This window comes from Octopus bimaculoides, chromosome 11 (genome assembly GCF_001194135.2).
Source record: "Octopus bimaculoides isolate UCB-OBI-ISO-001 chromosome 11, ASM119413v2, whole genome shotgun sequence".
Lineage (NCBI taxonomy): Eukaryota > Metazoa > Mollusca > Cephalopoda > Octopoda > Octopodidae > Octopus > Octopus bimaculoides.
The window spans coordinates 37,166,999-37,189,181 of record NC_068991.1 but is presented as its reverse complement, the minus strand read 5'-3'; the positions used below and the strand labels follow the sequence as shown (position 1 = coordinate 37,189,181).

The window sequence follows — 22,183 nt, the reverse complement described above, 5'->3', positions numbered from 1 at the left end:
TATATATATATATATATATATATATATATTTATATATATACGTTCAAAGCAGAGATGGTACAGAAACAATTGCAAAGGTGTGTTAACGAATTTCTTTGTCTTCTTATTCAGATTATATATAGAGATAGATAGACAGACAGATAGACAGACAGACAGACAGATAGATAGAAAGATAGACAGACAGATAGATATATGACAGGATTCATTCTGTTTCCATCTACCAGATCTATTCATAAGGTTTTAGCCAACCTGGGATTATAGTAGAAGATACTTGCCAAAGGTGCCACACAGTGGGACTGAAATGGGAACCATGTGGTTGGAAAGCAAGCTTCTTACCACACAGCCATGTCATACACACACACATAGGGTTGATGAAATAAGTGCCCGTTGTAAACAGGTCGATGTAATCCACTTAACGTCGTCCTCAAATTTGCTGGCCTTGTGCAAAAAAATATGAAACCATTATTATTATTATTAAGGTAATGAGCTAATGGAATCATTAGCATGTCGGACATAATGCTTAGTAGCAATTTTTTGACCCTTTGTGTTCTGATTTGAAATACCACGATGGCCAATTTTGCTTTTCATCCTCATGAGATCAATAGAATAAAGTCAAGAACTGGGGGTCAATGTCATCAACTTGCCCCATCCTTTAAGATTGCTGGCCTTGTGCTGAAATCTAAAAGCATTATTATTATTATTTTTATAACTGAGGTGGAAGTTGGAGTCTTGAATCAGTCAAGAGTAGAGATCAAAGAAGTCAATATGTAAAAATGTTCTCTTACATCTGAATAGTCAAAATTTCTAGTGTTGATGTCATACAATTGTTCATCGATTTTCTTCATCCTTTCTTTCATATTTCTTTCTTCTTTTGAATCCAATAAAATTTTCTCACCAAATTGTTTCAGTCCAAAAGTATCAGATGGTGGTGAGACAGTGCTAAATATGCGTTGCTGTTGTGACAACAAAATTTTAACGAATTAATATAAATTTGCATCAGTTCATATAATTAAATATCATAAATCTACCCAAGTATATTGAAATTCATTTGAATCAATCATTTTAAAGCTATGGCTGTTGTTTTTTGTATTATATGACAAACTATACATTGAGATGGTTTTATCATTGCTTTTTCTAAACCCACTCAAAGATCTAATATCAAGTGAAAAGTTAACAAAACTTCTATCGATAATTAGACATGTTCCTCTATCATCACAATGTGAATGTGAATATATTGTGATGCTGAAGGAATAATCACCAACAACTTTTAAATACATTAAATATTGGTTTTAATACTCTTTTAATACAGAAAATGTTCCAAATAAACTTTTTAGAACTTTGTATATAATTTTGGAAAACATGTAAATATGAAACCTCTAGCCCATAGATATATTGTCTCCTGTCATTCTAAGTTTTCTACCACTACTACAATAATCTCTACTTCTCAGAATTAGCTCAGTAGCATACCACCTTGACCCAAATTCATCAAACATATTCATTTTCATCTTATTCTCACCCAAGCTCCAGTAATTACTATCTTAACCCACCATACCCACTGAATGTCAACTCTTTGTAGTTCCCTGCCTACTTATGCTCTACTAGCAACCATAGACTAACAGATGTTCAAACTGAACATGAAACAATAAAAAAATGTACTCCAAGCAATACTTAACAGTGGGAGTTGGTGATCGATGTTTCAAAGCAATCATTTCAAATTCTGATGGTGTCATCAAATATCTCAGTTTGTAATCTATTTCAGCAAGACTGGTTTTATCTTCCAGGCTGCTCAAGAATCCATCTTCTCTTTGAGATGATAAGGAATCCTTAGTTGCCAAATCAGAAATCTATAAAAAAAAAATAATAATAATAAAAGAAAGAAGGGAAAAATAATGAAGAAAAAAATTGAAAATATATCACTAAATAAAGTAGTTTTGTTTTCTTTCAATTTATATTTTCAGAAATATTTTATTGCTTTTGTTTGGTTAGATAAAGCAGTTGTCAGTATACATAGTACCATATTAACAATATTACAGACCCTTTTGCAAAGCAATGCACCAGAATCTCAACATACACAATGACACCAATTATTATTGGGCTCGCAGACCTGTGAGAACCCAACACAGCTGCCCAGTGTACCCATGCTTTCAGACAGCATTGAGCATACAAACTGAAGCTTGTTCATATACCAGTAAAGTACTGATCTCTTAGAAGAGAAATTTACCTCTTAATCACCCAGTTCATGTTACAGTGAAGCAGTAACATGTATGTAAAGATATAGTTTACCATTGTAAACAGTGGGTGTCAACTCATTGGGTAATTGGTGACTACACTGCATACTTGATGCACTTCACATAAAGTGGTACCATGTGAAGATACAATTTACCATTGTAAACAGTAGAATCAAATTTCTGTGAAATTAATGAGTGTTCCATAAACTCAAGAGACCTAAATTTTTTTTTGAATCTAGAAAAAGTGACAGCAAATCACTCTTTTGTATCTTCTTTTGAATTCCTCATTGAAGAGGAAGTCTTTTGATAGTGATCCAAACACTTAATTGTATGCAGAACTTTATCAATGCTTTGAAGATTTTGTTATTCAAGTTAGTCACCTCTAGAGTTAACTACTAATTCTTTAAACTATTTATATATGCCAGATGGATTATATATAATTAGTTAGTTAGTTAGTTAATTACTTAGTTAATTAGTTAGTTAATTAGTGTGCTGAGAATTTCTCTGCATTACTGATATGCATTTTCCATTCCTCTGTATTGTCTCTGGCATTATCTCTTGGATAATACACCAAGCACCTTCTGATATTGTTCTTCCTTCACCAGCAGTGACCAATACTTTGTTTGTGATAAATGGAACATCTTGGTATAGCTCTTTGTTAGACATGTGTCAACATCATTAGATATTTAGAACAGCATGGAGTGTGCTAGTGTGTGAATCCTTTAAAGGTTTCATCATGGAAGCTGTTAGTGACCATGTGATTGAACTATGAACTAAAATTTATTCAAATGAAAACCTGAAGTCTATTTTAGTGCTCCATGGAAAATTAGATTTCCATATCATCCTTACAGTTAAGCACCCTCCACACTTTACTAATCCTGATTTCTATATCGCTCTTAGATTTGGAGATATGACTTCCAAGTTATTTGTAGTTCCCTACTCTTTGATTTTTTTACTCCATTCAGAAAAATACAAGCTTTCAGTTTTATCTTGGCTGTCATACATATATCTATTTTAGATATATATATGACAGATAGAGATATAGACATATGTTTAGATATAGTGTTGATATGAGGGTGGGCTGAAAAGTTCAAAGCTATGAAGGGGTTATGCTAGAGCTGTGAAATCTTGCGTGCATTAATTTCAACTTTCTTTATTAATAACAGCATTATTTCATTCCAAGAAAACTGACATCTGACTATTCAAAGAAGACTTCAAATGTAACTAGTAGGGACTTCTCTTGAAAATCAACAAAATTTGGCATCATGGAGTTATTAAGTACCTGCAGAAAAACAACAGCCACTACCACCACCACCACCACACCACCGCCACCACTACACCACTACCATCAAAATAACAACAATACTGTCATGTAATATTTCTCATACATACTTCCTCTGATAAAATCATTATCATCATCAACATTTAACATCCATTGTCCATACTGGCATGAATTGGACAGTTTGACCAGGGTTGATAAGCTGAAAGGCTGCACCAAAACTCCAGTCTGATTTGGCATGGTTTTCTATGGCTGCATGCCCTTCCTAATGCCAACTACACCAAGAGTGTAACGGGGGCTTTTATGTGCCACCAGCATTTGCATGACACTGGTATCTACCATGACTGTGATTTTGCTTGGCTTGATGGGTTTTCTTATCAAGCATGACATAATGCCAAAGGTCTTGGTCATTGCCTTTGTGAAGCCCAACACCCAAAAGGAACTCAGCCACTTTTCCTCCATGAAGTCCAATGCACAATGTAAAAATATAAGTCAAATTATCATTATCATATCTATCTCAAAAATCTCAAAAGTTGTCTCACCTGTATTTCTTTAGGAGTTTCATACAATGTATCCAAGTCTTGAAGCAAATTCTCAATTCTGTTTTTCTCTTCAGGTGTCATAGAAACTACACTATCAGCATCTTTAGCCAACTGAAATCAAACAGAAATAAATACAATTAAAACTAAGAATGTAAAAAAAATAAAATAAAAGGAAGATGAAACAAAAAGAAACTGTATTGTTGAATACTTGGTCCCTATAAAGATCATATAGTTGACCAAAACAATAAAGCTCTGAATGGCTGCATTTCCTTTCAGCACTTCTTGGTTCGGGGCTCAAATCCCATAAGAGTCCTCTGTATTTTTTATTCTTCTGAGGTCAATAAAATAAGAAGTAATAAACTGAGAAGATTCAAGTGAATATATGTGTTACTTTTAAAAGCGGTTTTATTCCCTTTACAAGAAACTAATATTTTGATAGCTGTGACAGCATTTTGATATTAGCTCTGACTTTTTCTATAAAGTATCAGTTAGTTTGGTTACAATATGGTATTTCTCTGGACAGAAAGTATTTTGAATAAATTAAAAAATCATGATGTATGACATTCACTACCTCAACAACAACAACAACAACAACAAAGAGCTAACAAGCATGTGTGATGACATTCCACCAGAGTGCAAGGATGCAGAAATACCTTTAGTTGGTGTCAAGGTATGCAGTAAAACCACTGGGAGGGAAGGAGCCCTAGCTGGAGTCACATCATCCTTCTACGAGAGAGACACTCTGATGTAAAACCTGCAGTTTAATATAATTACTTGTCATCTTGCTCTGACCTGTCTCTAGGTACTAATCATAGAGACTCAGAAAGTAGTATTTGTTTTGTTCAAGCATTTACTACAATAATCCCATGATGTATAGATGTCTCTTTACGGTGACCTCATTTGTTATGCAATCTACTGAAAGTCCTATGGAGATAGAAGAGTGGAAATGTGATCAGACCTAACCAGAAGAAATCACACAGTAAGTAACATCTTTTGTCTGTCACCTATGCTTCAAACCGTGCATATCTACAACAGGACTGAATAGTTATCTGAGAGATCATGGATGGAGAGTCAGAAATGTCATTGATAGAAGGTAGAAAGAGATGGCAGTCATCTGTAAAGAGAGAGAGCAATCACCATGTATGTATGTATGTATATGCATGAATACATTTGGTGGAAGATCACAAATTTGTGTGGTATAGATTAATTAAATGACTCAAACATCAATAGATGTCTGGTACTTGTAGTTGTGATGATTGGGGAGGGAACAAAATCACAACCAGTGTGAAGTGAAATTAAAATACAAAGAAAACAAAACTAAAAAGTTTACAGTAGTCAAAGGTTTCTCCATTCCAGAACCTCTACAGGCTAAAGAGAGCAGCCAACTTTCTTCAAAATTCACCTGCTGCTGCTTTGAAAATGAAGGATACATCACAGAGAATGGTTATGGCTTAAACAGTTTTCAACATAGACCTGTACAAATAGGATTCACTTGAAGCTAAACAACAATAGCAGCAGCAATGCAATCTAATAAAATTATCTACCTGAATGTTTCTTTTAATAAAGTTCTTTTTGGTTTTCTTCTTCATCTGACTATGTTCTTCATCCTGACTTGAGGCTGTCTCCTTGATTTGCACCAGACTAAATGGCATTTCATTGAGTTCTAATTGATGGAGAGACTCATTACTAAATGACAGTCGTATTTCACTTGAGACTACTTCCTTCAATGCCTGACTTGTGTCTGTCCCACTGAGTTCTATTAGTTCACTGGGTGATTGATTGAGTGACTTATTGTTGATATATTGGCTCAAATCTTCACTAATGAGACCCACTTGATCTGAGTCCACACCACTAGGTGCTTGAGCTGGAGACTCACTACTGATATTTTGGTTTGAGTATGTATTACTGAGTTCCACTTGGTCCAACACTGCATCACTGGGTGCTTGATGTGGAGACTCAATACTGATACTTTGACTTGAGCCTTTATTACTGAGCACCACTTGGTCTAAGACCACATCACTGGGGACTTTATTTGGAGATTCAATATTGATATTTTGGCTTGAGCCTGTACCACTGAGCACCACTTGGTCTAAGACCACATCACTGGGTACCTGAGTTAGAGGCTCACAGCTGATATTTTGGTTTGAGCCAGCAACACTGAGTCTCATTTGGTCAGGATTCACATTAGTCGGTGTTGAGCTCAGGGAATTATCATTGGTAACTTGAACTAACTTGAAATCATAGGATGACACTGGGTCTGACATCATATCACTAACTTCTTGATTCAAAGACTTTTTGTCAGTGGTTTCATCCTTGAGGCCTTCGTTTGAAATTTCATTAATAATGTCTTTGACTGAGTTTGTATCCTTAACAATATCAGCAGAGGATAGTTCACTTTGGAGAATTTTGTCTTTGACATTCTCACTACTGTACCCGATGTCTTCAAGAAAATGGGCTTCATCGTCCAATATGAGATCCTGAGTTTTCTTTTCAGTATACTCATTCACCATAGCTACAATAATTACAACATACAATAGGTAGTTAATATATGAACGCAATATTGATGTTGATGATGATCATGATGAAAATGGTTATGACAAGGAAGACCAAGTCATGCAGACAGCCGTAATTTTTATGCTAATAAAAGACTGGGTGAAGACTATGATGATCTATATGATCATAACAATAATGTTGAAAATGATGGTGATTATGGTGACTGATAATGATGATGAGGATGACAATGACAACAACAACAACAATAATGATGATGATGATGACGATGATGATGATGATGATGAAATTAATGAAATAACAGATGAAATTGATCCTACACACTGCATTTGATGAAAGATCAGCAACAATGTTCAAGATGAATCAGATTACGTAAAAGCAAAGTAAAATATCAGAGAGCCACAATGTAACAGTGGTTTGACTAGATTTTTATTAGAAATTCCCATCTGTTCTTTGCAGCTGTCTAAGCCAGAGCTTACCTCTAGTTTTTTTGCCAATATAGGGATAAGAAACAAATCACCAGCTGGATAGGCTCCCAGTATGTCACAGTCAAAAGCCAACAAATATCTCATAGCATAATGAGATATTTGTTGGCTTAGCTTGATGTGACTCAGCTTGATGTGTCTTCTCAGTTATAATGAGATGGTTTGGGCCATTTTAAGTTAAGACATTTCTGTCATAGATACAGTACATTTCTGATGTTGAGACAAGACCTTGCAACTTCTTGACTGGTTTTCTAGTGTCACAGCCACTGTGCTATCAACTAAGGAAGAAGCATAAAGAAAGGACAACAACTCACTTGACATTGATCGAGAAGAATCACTTTCGGTATCATCTTCTGATTTTAGTTGTTCAGTTTTGAAGAAAGGCGAATATGCAAAAATACTATCTGTAGTGTCATCTTTCTCTGTAAATAGAATTATAATAATGTTAACTATGTGTATTCAATCCACTTGTTGTCATTTATGACAATACAGTTGTTATGTAATTGGGATTTAGTTTGACTAAACTCAAAAGTTAAACACAAAAAAATTAGTGCAGGTGTGTTGGCACTCTGTCGCTTACGACGTCGAGGGTTCCAGTTGATCTGATCAATGGAACAGCCTGCTCGTGAAATTAACGTGCAAGTGGCTGAACACTCCATAGACACATGTACCCGTAACATAGTTCTCAGGGATATTCAGCGTGACAAGGCTGACCCTTTGAAATACAGGCACAACAGAAACAGGAAGTAAGAGTGAGAGAAAGCTGTGGTGAAAGAGTACAGCAGGGTTCACCACCATCCCCTGCCGGAGCCTCGTGGAGCTTTAGGTGTTTTCGCTCAATAAACACTCACAACGCCCGGTCTGGGAATCGAAACCGCGATCCTATGACCGTGAGTCCGTTGCCCTAACCACTGGGCCATTGCGCCTCCACTTAGTGCAGGTAACACAAAAAGAAAAAAGAAACAGGGTTTGATGTTAAGTTGTTGATAGTTTTCAGTCCTAAAGGTCAGCTTTGATTGGGTAGACATATCACCAAAGGCATAACAGGTATGGCTCTCCTATCTTCCTTTCAAACAGTGTCTCATCATCATCATCATCATCAACATCATCCTCATTTAGTATCTATTTTCCAAGCTGGCATGGGTTAGCCGGTCTGACTGGGACTGGTCAGCCTGGTTTCTATGGCTAGATACACTTCCAAATGCCAACCACTATACAGAGTGTACCAGATGCCTTCTATGTTTCTCCAGCAGGGGTGCTTTTTACCTGTCACTGACATGGATGCCTTTTATATGTCATTGGCACTGGCCATGACAACGATTTCACTTAGCTTGATGTGTCTTCTCAAGTATAGCAAATCGCCAAAGGTCTTGGTTTCTTGTCATCATCTCCATGAGACTAAACATCTGAAGATCATACTTCACCACCCCATCCCACGTCTTCCTGGGTCCACTTCTTCCACAGGTTCCCTCTACAGTTAGGGATCAGCACTTCTTTACACAGGACTACATTATCAAAAGTACCTTTCATTTGTTGTTTATTGCTGTTTAGTTCCATGTTTATCTTGAATTTACCAAAACTGTAATGAAAGACATTCAATTATGAAGGCATCTTTTTTTTATGTTTTCCTTTGCAGAGATAGTTTTGAGACACTGGAGCAAGTTGTGGTCCTTTGATTTGTTTGATCCTGTTCAAATGTCCAATTCATGCCAGATTGGAAAATGGACATGAAAATGGCGAAAAGAAACTGACAATGTGTGTACAATGGACCACATTATGAAATACTAATACTTTTTTAAGATGATATTGTATGGTTTACAAAAAAACTAAATGCTAATTGTAGGAACTCAAGTGACCACATAATAGCTCCTCCACTGCCTCACATAATACTGATTTCAAATTTTAGCACAAGGCCAGCAATTTTGGGTGACAGGGTAAGACAATTATGTCTACCCCAGTGATCAACTTGTACTTATTTTATCAACCCTGAAAGCTAACCTCAACAGATTTTGAACTCAGAACATAAAGATTGACGAAATGCCACTATGCATTTTGCCCGGCATGCTTCAATTTGTTCATCCAGCATGTGTAATGAGATAAGGTTATTTTAAAAAATTGTTTTTGCTTTAATTTCAGCTAGGTTTTGGTTTTAAAGGTTCAAATCACAGTCATAAAGATGCCAAATACTGTAGAGTAAAACAGCTGACTGACTAATGTTATCAGTGGTGCAAAGAGAACAAGATGTATACATACACATATACACATATGAATGCATGTGCACACACACATGCACACATACATGTGAATATTCATACACACACATGCACATAGTGGTTATGAGCATAGGCTACATGAATGATTAACAACTGCAAGGTGTATGCTTCAGATTTTGGTGGATTCATTATGCCATGCCTTCACCAGGAAAATGGCAGAATTGTTAGATGAAATCCCTTGCAGTATTCATTCTGGTTCTCTGTACTCAAATCTCACCAAGGTCAACTTTGCCTTTCATTCTTTCAGGGATAGATCAATAAAATAAAATACCAGTCTAGAGCAACCGCTTAGTGGAATTGTGAGAACAGCAGATGAGGTGGTTTGCAGAATATATTTCAGCTTGTTTGCATTCTTGGTTCTTGGATGGCCAACTCAATCCATCATCTAGTCTTTGCAGATCTTTAACAGGCTCCAGTTTATTACAAGCATTCAGGTCAGGTCCTTTCTAAGAGGATAACGTCCTCCCTACCTTTATAAAAAGCTCTGGTAAAATAAGAATCATAGATACTGCCTTTCATTCTCTAATTAAGGGGTAAAAATATGGTACCCACTTAAAATTAACAAGCTATTTCCTAACTTCACTGTCTGGTTCACCGAATACAAAAGAATACTGCAGTAGACGATGACTAATGTCTCTTTTGATCCTATATTCAAATCACTGCTATCATGCATGGCTGTGTGGTAAGAAGTTTGTTTTCCAACCACATGGTTCTGGGTTCAGTCCAACTGCATGCCAACTTGGGTGTCTTCTACCACAGGCCAACCAATATCTTGTTAGTGGATTTAGATTTAGTAAATGGAAACTAAAAGAAGACCACTGTGTGTGAGTGCACGTGTGTGTGTGTGTGTGTGTGTGTGTGTGTGTGTGTGTGTGTGTGTGTGTGTGTGTGTGTGTGTGTGTGTGTGTGTGTGTGTGTGTAGAAGATGTAAGATGAAGTGGTGAGGAAGAATCTTCAGATGCTACATCTAACAGAAAATGACAAGGGACCAAGACTTCTAGTGGTTTGCTGTACTTGAGAAGACACACCAATCTAAGTAAAATTGTGGCTGTCCATGTATACAGGCATGTTCTCAACATCTCACTTTCAGCAGAGAGATCCAAGTCTTGCAGGCTCATGGGTGCCAGTACCACATAAAAGCACTTGTGCAAGCGCCACATAGAATCACCCATGCTGGTGTCACATAAAAAACACCTGTTCCAGTGTTACATAAAAGCACCCATGTTGGTGTTACATAAAAACACCTGTGCCAGTGTCACATAAAAGCATTGTGCCAGTGTCACTTAGAAGCACCTGTGCTGGTGTCACATAAAACTGCCTGTGCTGATAAAATCACTCAGTACACTTTGTAAAGTACTTTGTGCTAGGAAGGGCATCCAGCCATAGAAACCATGCCAAAACACAATTGGAGCCCTGGCAGCTCTCGAGCTGACCAACTCCTATTAATCTGTCCAACACATGCCAGTATGGAGAACAGCTGTTGAAAGATAATGATGATACTGAAACACTGCATTAGAAATGAAGTCCCTGAGTTCAGACCAACTCCAGGGAATTATAAATACTCTTTAACACATTTCATCTCATGAGCTGTGGTCATGCTGGGGCACCACATTAAATATGTATCCGAGTGTAAGAAATAGAGTCTGAACCAACTAAAATATGGTGTAAAACATGAAAAACTACAAAAAAATGAGGTCTATTGTTCAGAAAATGTAAAACTTTATTATAATAAAAGTAATTCTTACTGCTGCTACGATGCTTTGGTGAGTAGGTCAGGGCAAAGAACTTTTCAGTGTTGGCTTTTTCATCCCTCATTTCTATTCTTCCAGTTTTCTTTATCTTTTCCAACTCTTCAAGTAATCTAACAAATTAAACATGTATTTTGATGGATTTTCAAAAAAATGTTTTAAGAAATATAACAAAAACAACAGGACACAATGACTTGGAGTAAGAGAAAAAGATATCGCACAAAAGTAATCTTAATAATCATCATCATCATCATAATAATGATAATAATAATAATAATAATAATAATAATAATAATAATAATAATAATGGGCACTGCACACATCCTACGCAAAACACTTTCAATACGGTAACCATAAGAGCATCACAGCAAACCAGAGCACATACCCAAGGCACACAGAGCTGCGCTCAGTAGTGAAGTGGAAGCACGTTATAAAAATAAAACTACTGAACAATAATAATAATAATAATAATAATAATAATAATAATAATAATAATAATAATAATAATAATAATAATAATAATAGTAGTAAGAATGATAATAATAATCCTTTCTACTAAAGGCACGAGGCCTGAAATTCTGGGAGAGGGGCTAGTCGATTATATCGACCCCAGTGTTTCACTGGTACTTAATTTATCAATCCTGAAAGGATGAAAGGCAAAGTCAACCTCAGCAGAATTTGAATCATATGGTTGTGACACATGTGCCTGATGTACCCTTATCAGACAGGTAATCACGACAGGTGTATTGGGCTTCTTATATTTTATCCCAGTGTCACTTTGATGGCATGCACTGCTCTCTCACTCAATAATAATAATAGTAATCTTTTCTGCTATAGGCACAAGGCCTTAAATTAGGGGTGGGGAATAAGTTGAATACATCGACCTCAGTTAACTGATATTTTATTTTATTGAAAGTAAAGTTGAGCTCAGTGAGATTTGAAATCATTTTTAAGTATGTAAACAAGATGTACATTTTTGGATATACTTTTCAAATTAAGAGTGGCTGTGTGGTAAGTAGCTTGCTTACCAACCACATGGTTCCGGGTTCAGTCCCACTGCGTAGCACCTTGGGCAAGTGTCTTCAGGCTGACCAAAGCCTTGTGAGTGGATTTGGTAGACGGAAACTGAAAGAAGCCCGTCGTATATATATATATATATGGATGTATGTGTGTGTATGTTTGTGTGTCTGTGTTTGCCCCCCCCCCAACATTGCTTAACAACCGATGGTGGTGTTTACATCCCTGTAACTTAGCGGTTTGGCAAAAGATACTGATAAAATAAGTACTAGGCTTCCAAAGAATAAGTCCTGGGGTCGATTTGCTCGACTAAAGGCAGTGCTCCAGCATGGCCTCAGTCAAATGACTGAAACAAGTAAAAAGAGTAAAAAGAGAGTAAAAAGAGAAAGAGTAATAAAGATACTAATAAAAAGTTTTAAAATTTACTGTTTTTGTAAAAGAGCACTCTGCATCTTAGCTTCTTTCTCCTTGGTGAGCTTCTCATACAAAATGTGGTCAAGTCTTCTGATTTCATTAAATCCTTCAAAATAATTAGCGTACTCATTTTCTGGAACCCCTCTTAAATACTCATTGAAGTTAATATTATATTTGAAGAACTCAGGATATGTTTTTGCTGAAATATTCTCCTTGTTGTTCCCTTTGGTTCTGTTAGGATTCACTTGAGTGTAAACATTGCAAGTCAAGTTATTCCATTCAAGAGGTAGAGAAATAAAAAAGAAAAAAAAAAACAGCTCCCATTACTGTCATTATTCAGTTCTGATATTACAATTAAAATGAAACAAAATAGTCATGCTTTGTAGCTGGTGTGAGAACACAGATTGCTCTAATGAGTCATGCAGATGACAGTTTTTAAACTATCTTATGCATATCTTACACAATGGAGGAGGTTTTGTCTAAATTTGGATGCCCTCAAAAGTTTGTAAAAACACTGAAAGCTGTCCGTAAAGACATGAAAGCCAGAGTAAAATTTGGGGGCACACACTCTGAGCCTTTTCCAGTAGAGAGTAGTGTGAAACAGGGAGACCCTGATGCCTGTGTTTCTTTTTTTTGCAGTATATTTTGCTGCTGTGCTCTTATGTCCTCCAAGACACAAATGAGGGGCAGATGCAGAGAGACATGACTACAGGTACAAAGATACGTATACATCCATGTACAATACACATTTGTGTGTTAATCATCATCATCATCATCATCATCGTTTAACGTCCGCTTTCCATGCTAGCATGGGTTGGACGACTTGACTGAGGACTGGTGAAACCGGATGGCAACACCAGGCTCCAATCTAAATTTGGCAGAGTTTCTACAGCTGGATGCCCTTCCTAATGCCAACCACTCAGAGAGTGTAGTAGGTGCTTTTACGTGTCATATAGATATACACATGTACATATGCATATATATTCACACACCCATGTAAGGTGCATACAGATACATGTATAAATATATGTCAATACACATTTATAGATGCACATATGAGCAGAGATATATAAATTAGACACTGGGACATACACTGAACTAGGTTACACTGGATACATATAAGAGTAGAGGGACATAGATAGACTAATAGATATATGTAAAAAAAATAATCACAACATCAGGGGTCATTTAGCTCAGCCGGAATTAGAGAGGAAGAGTTCAATTTTCTGTAGTGTCTGCGAACAACATTTTCAGTTGCAGACATTGGTGTGTGGTAAAAATTTGCTTCCCAGCTACATTGTTCCAGATTCAGTCCCTCTGTGTGGTACCTTGGGTAAATGTCTTCTGCTATAGCCTCAGGCTGACCAACACCTTGTGAGTGGACTTGGTAGATGGAAACTGAAAGAAGTCTGTCATGTGTGCATGTGTGTGTGTGTGTGTGTGTGTGTGTGTGTGTGTGTGTGTGTGTGTGTGTGCGTGCGTGCATGTGTGTGTGTGTATGTGTGTGTCCCACCATCACTTAACTTGTAGATAAAAGGGTTTAGCCCCCAATGACATTCATGCTGTTATCATTGCTACATTAAGTAATTATGTTCCAGCTTTATCAAACGGTGCAACAGTGGGCCACTGAATTTAGGAGGAGAATGGAGAGTCTTGAAAAATGACTCAAAGTTTGGACATCTTGCAACTGCCATCACCGAGGAGAACATTGATCATGTTTGTCACATGATAATGGATAACAGCAATTGGCTATAAATCAAACAACCAATGCTACCAGCATAACTTCTGAGAGAGCTGAGAATATTCTGCACAATGAACTTGGTATAATGAAGGTTTTGGTTGGCTGCAGGTTACTATAGAAGACACTTGCACAAGGTACCATGCAGAGGGATTGAACCAGAATTATGATCAATACATTCTACAACTATGACCAATTACTACTGAGCCTTCTCTCATTTGTTGTACCACACTAGAAACTGTAGACTAAGCCTGACTCATCATATAGTAAATACCACCATGAGTGATATTCTGACTACAGTGGAAAAGGCAAGCCACTGGATTTGGTTAGGAAGAGATGATGAGCAATGGCTAGAAGAATATTGAGTGAAACCTGACAACCAGAAAACAGAGCCTCATTTCAGTGAGTGGGGTTGTGCGTGCAATGATGTTGTCAAGAGGAAAGCCCTGAAATGGCACATTCTCTCCTGATGACACCATAAACTTGCTAGCATCTGGTATGTGGAGCTTTCAACTGGTAGCACTTACATCTGTAAATTGTTTGCAAAAAAGAAATATATATATATATATACCTGTGTTATTGTCCGTGTATGTAGAAAAATAAAATGAATTTGTGTCATTGCTGTGAGGACAAGGTGGAGATGGTGTATCTCCAGGTATTGCAGACTGAAATAAAGACAAAAAAAAAAGGAAAAGTAAATAAGAAAAAAATAATTAAACATTAGTTGGATTATTAAATCATATGATGCATTAAACTAAAGTAAGTTCACTGTCATCAATTCACCACAAGGAAAGTTCACTGGACAAATGTTTTGACATAATTTTTCAACTTCAATTATTCTCATTTTTTTTTGTAAATAAAATAGTTTTGAACTATTACCGGTGAGATACTATGGATATATTTTCTCAGTAAACTTTCTTTGTAGTGAACTTTTCTCATGGTGAACTTTCTTCATGGTGAATTGATGGCGGTGAACTTTCTTCATGGTGAATTGATGGCAGTGAACTCTTCTGTGATAAATTGTAGGTGAACTTAACTGAAATTGCATTAAACAAATGTAAATATAAATAAACTAGAAGGTGTTCTGGCTAAATTCAACGATTTTTTGTGTCTTCTTATTTCAAGAACAGCTTTAATTACCACTGAACAATCAAAGATTAAAGCTGTAGTTGAGGAAAAGTTAGTTGACATGGAGGACTGGAAGCCATCTTTATGCTGGAAAAGAGTTACCTTTATCACCAGGATTTGTGTTAGGTATCAAAATGCCAACATCATGACTGCTGCTCAAGGCTTTGTGAACACTGTAAAGGCTGTAAGACATGACATGGACAGCTGCAATGGAAATTATGAAGCTGTAACCAGTAGGAAGGGGCATTGCAGGCATTCTTATTATGTCTGCCAGAATTTACACCTGTATGTTTGAACAGGGCCTCAAGCTCAATGCAGATGGCTATATGAAGCAGCTAGAGAGTGTGCTCAATCCCTAGCTGGAAAGGGTTACTGCTTGAAGACCATATGTATGACAGCAAGATTCAGCTCCTTGCCTTACCTCTAGAGTCAGAAGTGATTGTCAGAGAATTTCTATGACTTCACCAGATCCAATTTCTGGCTTCCTAATTCCCCCAACCATGTGTGGGGCACAGTTGAGAAAGACACCAACCAGCTCTGTCCACAACACCAGTCCAACCAGGATGGGAGTTAAGGAGGTGTTCAAAGATCTTCCCAGAGATATAGTGGGGAATGCATGCACCAGGTTCCGGAGCCACCTGTGGTAGAAGCTTAGGGTGACTACTTTATGTAAACTGTTTTCCCCCAGTCATAATCTAGTTGATATTTTTTGGTGTTTTAAAATACTTTATTTCTGGATAAAATATTGTTTGCTTTTCCTTTTATGCCAACTGTCAAATTTAGCCCAAACACCCTGAGAGAGACAAGACAAACACAAACACTAACAGTACTTAAACTTTGTATTTTACCATTCAGCAAATGACAGATATATATAAGTTCCATCATATGGGCCAGCTTCTCTTTTCTGTTTCAAATTGTTGTATTCAGTGTATAATGTAATTTAAATATAAACACACTATTAATGTATAAAATCCACATTGGTTATGAAAATTTTAGCAGTCTTATTGTTAAAAACCCCTTGGATATACCTAAGTTAATAAAAGATGTTGAGTGATCCATGCAGTGTTGATCTACATTGTTATAGATAGATTTAAATAAATATTAGTGAGATTAGCTTTCCATCAATGGAGTTCATACACTGTTACATCAAAATTAAATATAGAAAAATTGAAAAAGTTCAGAAAGTTTTGTGATGAAAATTTTAAAAAGATGAAAAAACATTGTGCAAATTGTTTTAGGAGGACATCGATTGCATTTTAGATGGAGATCGATCAGACATATCACCACCACCAAATTCACAACTACCAGCTTGGTTCCACAGCATAAAGATTTTGTGACAATGGGTGATGCATTTCACTGTAGTGAGTAGTCTGGTATCTCATCTATTACGATTGGCCAGACAAAGTTTTTGTCTACAAAGCATTAGCTTCATCTGCCAAAGTTAAGAATTAAGCCATTGAGGACATGGAAGGCTGAGATAATTTACAATTATAGCAAAATTTTGTTTAAGATTTTACCCCTGAAATTGGAGGTCCAGTAAATTTAGATAAGAGGGAGAGGCCAGGTGTATCATATCACTTGTTAAAATGTACTTCCAGAGCTCTTAAGCCCCTTGTAGGCAATGGAAACAAGAATGCATTATAAGAAGGGAGTTAATTTGTTCCATTCTTGACCTCCAACTTGACACCTACATATATATCTATATCCATACATGTATGTATTATGTGTGTATGTACGTATGTATGTATGTATGTCAACAGCTTGAGTGTGTGTACATATATGTGTGTGTGTGTGTGTGTGTGTGTGTGTGTGTGTGCATTATATATATATACATATATATATATATATATATATACTAGACTACCTGCTGGGTCACCGAGAAACTCTGAGTTTCCTAACAATGGAGTTTTGTTTCATGGTTTGTTTTTTCTTTTCCAGGTTATTTTACATACTTTCAATGAATGTGACATTGAAATCACATGCAAGCGGCTCCTTTCTCCAGAAAAGGAAGGATTTGGCTGCTATTTCTTGCATGCCCTGCTACCACGTAACAGGTATTTCAGGTCCTTTATTGCAAAAGCTGTTACATGGTAGCAGGGCATGCTAGAAATAGCTGTCAAATCTTTGGAGGTGAGATATATTGAATGCACTTGAGAAAAATCTATTTCACACTGAGGTTATGAACAGGTCTTTTACAAAATATTTACCATAGTTTTAAAGTCATTTTCACTTTAAAATATTTTTTAAATATGCCAAAAAAAACATTTTTGTAATGGAATCCACTTGAAAATAATTTAAAAAACATTAAAATATTGTCTGTTTAAAGAAAGCTAAAATATAAATACTTACTGTACAAACATCTTACATTTTTGAAATAACATTCACATAAAAATATTTCTAAATGATTAAAATATTGTGTTTAACAAAAGCGAAAATAGAAACATTTACTGTAAAAAAACAACTTATCTTTTCGTTGTCAATTCATTGTGTCTAATCAAAAGATAAGAATTTCTTCCCTTTCAGGATTAAGATTATTTTCGGAATATTTTCCCATTATGCACCATTTTGAGTATTTATACCCTGAAAACTTCTATCTTAAAAAGCACTTGTCCAATTTACATAAAATTCGTTTTATTCTGTTCATATTAACATTTCAGAGTAAACTTAATTATTAGTATTTTCCCATTGTCCATGCTGGCAAACTGGAAGGCTGCACCAGACACCAGTCTGATTTGGCATGGTTTCTATGGCTGGATGTCCTTCCTAATGCCAACCACTCTGAGAGTGTAATGGGTGCTTTTATGTGCCACTGGTATGGGTGGCTTTTGTGTGACACCAGTATCTGCCACGCCTGCTATTTTACTTGGCTTGATGGATCTTCTCAAGCATGACATAATGCCAAAGATCTTAGTCATTCATCATTGCCTTCGTGAGGCCCAACACTCAAAGGATGCTTTTCCCATTGGCCACCTTGCTGCCATTAGGCCCAATGCTCAAAAGGTGCTTTTTACATGCCACCAGCATGGGTGCCAGTTACGGCATCGGCCACTTTCCCTCCGTGAGGTCCAACACTCAAAAGGTGCTTTTTGTGTGCCACCAGCACAGGTGCCAGCATCAGCCATGACTACAATTTCACTTGGCTTGATGGGTCTTCTTAAGCACAGCATATCACCAAAGGTCTCAGTCGCTAGTCATTGCCTTCATGAGGCCCAAAGTTTGAAGATCATGCTTCACCACCTCGTCCTATGTCTTCCTGAGTCTACCTCTACCACAGGTTCCGTCCACAGTTAGAGATTGGCATTTCTTTACACAGCTGTCCTCATCCACATACATCACATGACTATACCAGCACAGTCATCTCTTTTGCACACCACATCTGATGCCTCTTATGTCCAACATTTTTCTTAAGATGTTTATACTCTGTCATGTCGTACATGCATACTAGCATTGCACATCCAGTGAAACATACTGACTTCATTTCTTTCAAACTTATGCATGTCCTCAGCTGTCACAGCCCATGTTCCACTGTTGTGTAGTACAGCTGGTCACACACAGGCATCATACACTCAGTCTTTCACTCTGGGGGAGGGGCCCTTTGTTGCCAGTAGAGGTAGGAGCTCTCTGAACTTTGCCCAGCCTATTCTTATTTTCATAGCTATGCTGTCAGAGCATCCACCTCCACTACTAACTTTGTTACATAGATCATGGAAGCTGTTTATTACCTCTAGCTTACCTCACCTAGCAGTTGAGAGAGTCTATTTTCTGTACATTTTTGGTGCTTATTGTATCTGTGCATCTTCTACACACAAAAGCTATTTTCCCTGTAAACCTTCCTCTGATATTGCTGTACATCTTATGTGCCCATATCTTACATTGGGTACATCTTATGAAGTTTCTACCTATGCCATTTTTTACAGGTCAAGCAGGGATTTGTGATCTGAGTGCCTTTATACTTACTAAGACTTTGGTTTTTGCTATGTTAACTCTAAGGCTCTTCAATTCTAGACCTTCTTTCCATACCTGAAATTTCTTCTCTAGTTCTGGTGGTGATTTAGCTATAAGAATAAGGTCATCAGCTTAGAGGAGTGAGAAGCCCCCAGTGGCAGCCTGTCTAAATTTCCTCTGTTATTGCCTGGAAAACTATGATTAACAAGATGGGACTGAGGATCACTTATTGGTGAACCCCTACTTGTACCTTGAATTCTTCGCTGTACTCATTGCCAACCCTCAACTTACTGACAGCCTCTCTGTACATGGCTTGTACAGCTCTCACCAACCATTTATCTATTCCTAGTTTCTGCATTGATCACCAGATAAGGGATCAGGGGACCCTGTCAAAGGCTTTCTCCAAGTCAACAAAAGCCAGGTACAGAGATTTATCTTTGGCTAGGTATTTCTCCTGCAGCTGTCTTACCAGAAATGTAGCATCAGTGGTGCTTTTCCCTGGCATGAACCCAAACTGCATCTCCTTTAAACTGACTCGCTCCCTAATTAGTTGGACTATGACCCTCTCCATGACCTTCATTACCTGACCCAACAACTTGATACCTCTGTAATTATTTGTATCTAAAGCGTCACCTTTACCTTTGTAGCAGTTGACTATGGTGTTGCTGCACCAGTCATTGGGTGTGACTCCTTCGTGTACCACCTGATTTACAATGCGGGTGACTAGACTATAACCCACACTACCAGATATTTTAAGCATCTTAGTGGTGATTCCTGATGGGGGCTTTCAAGGTACTGTCAATTCGGATAGCTGGTCCCTCAGTTGGGTCAACATTTGGCAGACTCTCCTCTTCCCATTCATTCTCCATGTTCAACAGTCTTTCATAATGGAAATTTCGAAGCCTCTTTCTTTGCAGAATCATTAAATGCAAGTGCACCATCATCCATGTGGACACATTGCTCCTAGGACATCACAATTTTCTCTCACATACTGTCTGGCAATCTTTGGTCCTCATGTTGCTGAACATAGGCAAACTTCTTCTTTACTGCTTTTTTCCTGGCTAGATATACATGTCTCCAAGCTTCCCTATCATCATTTTAATGTCCACTGTTTCATGCTTGCATGTTTTCATCAGAATGTGTTGAGCAGATTTTCTGTCCCAAATCTTCGCCTGTTCGTATGTAAAGTAATATTTTTCGATGACCAAGAATGCTTACATGGAAGATTGGAAATGTGGGACACGACACTGCTTGCATGTTGATGACACTTGTTTACAACTATCACAATGTCAAGACAAGGACACACACACACACACACACACACTCACACAATACATGACAGGTGTCTTTCAGTTTCCTGCTATCAAATCCATTCACAAGGCTTTGATTGGCCTGGAGCTAAAGTAGAAAATACTTGCCCAAGGTGTTATGCCGTTGGGACTGCGTTTGAAATCATGTGGTTGAGAAGCAAATTTCATACCCCATACTCATTCTACCTGCACCTATATAAATATAGATATTATTTCGCTTAGGCATTAACCTGGTGAAGAACTCAATATACGTGTGTTTCAGAACAATGTGTGAGACAAGTAATAAGAAAATGAGATAACAAAGGAATAAGACAATTGTTTATTCCTTTATATTTGTGTGTGTGTGTGTGTGTGTATATAGGTACACACATGGCTGTGTGGTAAGAAGCTTGCTTCCCAACCATATGGTCCCAGGTTCAGTCCCACTGCATGGCACTTTAGGTAAGTATCTTCTACTATAACCTTGGGTTGACCAAAGCCTTGTGAGTGGATTTGGTAGATGGAAACTGAAAGAATCCTGTTGTGTGTATATATATATATATATATATATATATATACTTTATTTAAAAGCAGCAGAAATATAACAAAAAAACCGTTACTCTGAGTTTCACGTTCCCTTGTTGCACATTGCATGTGCTTACTCCGGTATATATATATATATATATATATATATATACATATGTACATATCTATTTGTGTGTGTATCTTTGTGTTTGTTCCCTATCACCACTTGACAACCTATGTTGGCATGTTTACATCCCCATAACTTAGCAGTTTGGCAAAAGAGACCAATAGAAGTACTAGGCTTGCAAAGAATAACTGCTGGGGTTGATTTGTTTGACAAAAGCCGGAGCTCCAGCATGGCCACAGTCAAATGACTGAACAAATAAAAGAATAAAAGAATATATATCTATAAAAATATATACATGATGAACTCTCCTTTCGAAGACGGCATATAAACATTCAGCTTTTACCGAAATGACCAACACAAATGATTTGTTTATAGTGATCAAATGCTTGTACTGCACATTAGCTCACTCTCTGCATCAAATTGACATTGTCTGAACAGGTGTATGGTGTATCATGCGTCAGGTGTCAAAGTGATCAGAGAGGAATGTGAGAGGAAGTGTTTTGCTCAAGAACACAACACACCACTAAGTCTACCCCAACTACAAAGCCTTGCCCAACTAGATCTGATATTGGTAGATTAAGTAAGCTTATTTTAGATAATATTATACCGTTCATTATTCCTAACCTTACTCTTAAATTATAGATTAATACAGATGAAGCTCTTAATTGGTTTAACTCTATTGACAACAATAATAATTTTTCCTTCATCCAATTCGATATCAACAATTACTATTCTAGCATTTCTCCTATACTCCTGAACAAAGCTCTCATATTTGCTAAAAATAGATCCCTAATTACTAGAGAAAAAATTGACATAATACTTTTAGCTAGAAAAACCATCATCGAATTCGAAGATAAGCTCTGGACCAGATCTGACACCCCTGATAACTTTGATATCCCAATGGGATCGAGTGATTCAGCTGAAATAACAAATT

The 22,183-nt window shown here is 37.0% G+C and overlaps 1 protein-coding gene across 1 annotated transcript in view; it reads right to left on the bottom strand.

Moving 5' to 3' along the window:
* LOC106869953 (dentin sialophosphoprotein) overlaps positions 1-22,183 on the bottom strand; it is a 38,835-nt gene that overhangs the window by 10,615 nt on the left and 6,037 nt on the right. Inside the window, exons 2-9 of the mRNA XM_014915897.2 lie at positions 14,807-14,900; positions 12,510-12,741; positions 11,064-11,179; positions 7,360-7,467; positions 5,594-6,561; positions 4,050-4,160; positions 1,674-1,844; positions 786-953 (exon numbers count right to left, since the gene is read on the bottom strand). Of these exons, the coding sequence (XP_014771383.1) occupies positions 786-953; positions 1,674-1,844; positions 4,050-4,160; positions 5,594-6,561; positions 7,360-7,467; positions 11,064-11,179; positions 12,510-12,741; positions 14,807-14,900 (1,968 nt within the window). The remainder of the gene's footprint in view (positions 1-785; positions 954-1,673; positions 1,845-4,049; positions 4,161-5,593; positions 6,562-7,359; positions 7,468-11,063; positions 11,180-12,509; positions 12,742-14,806; positions 14,901-22,183) is intronic.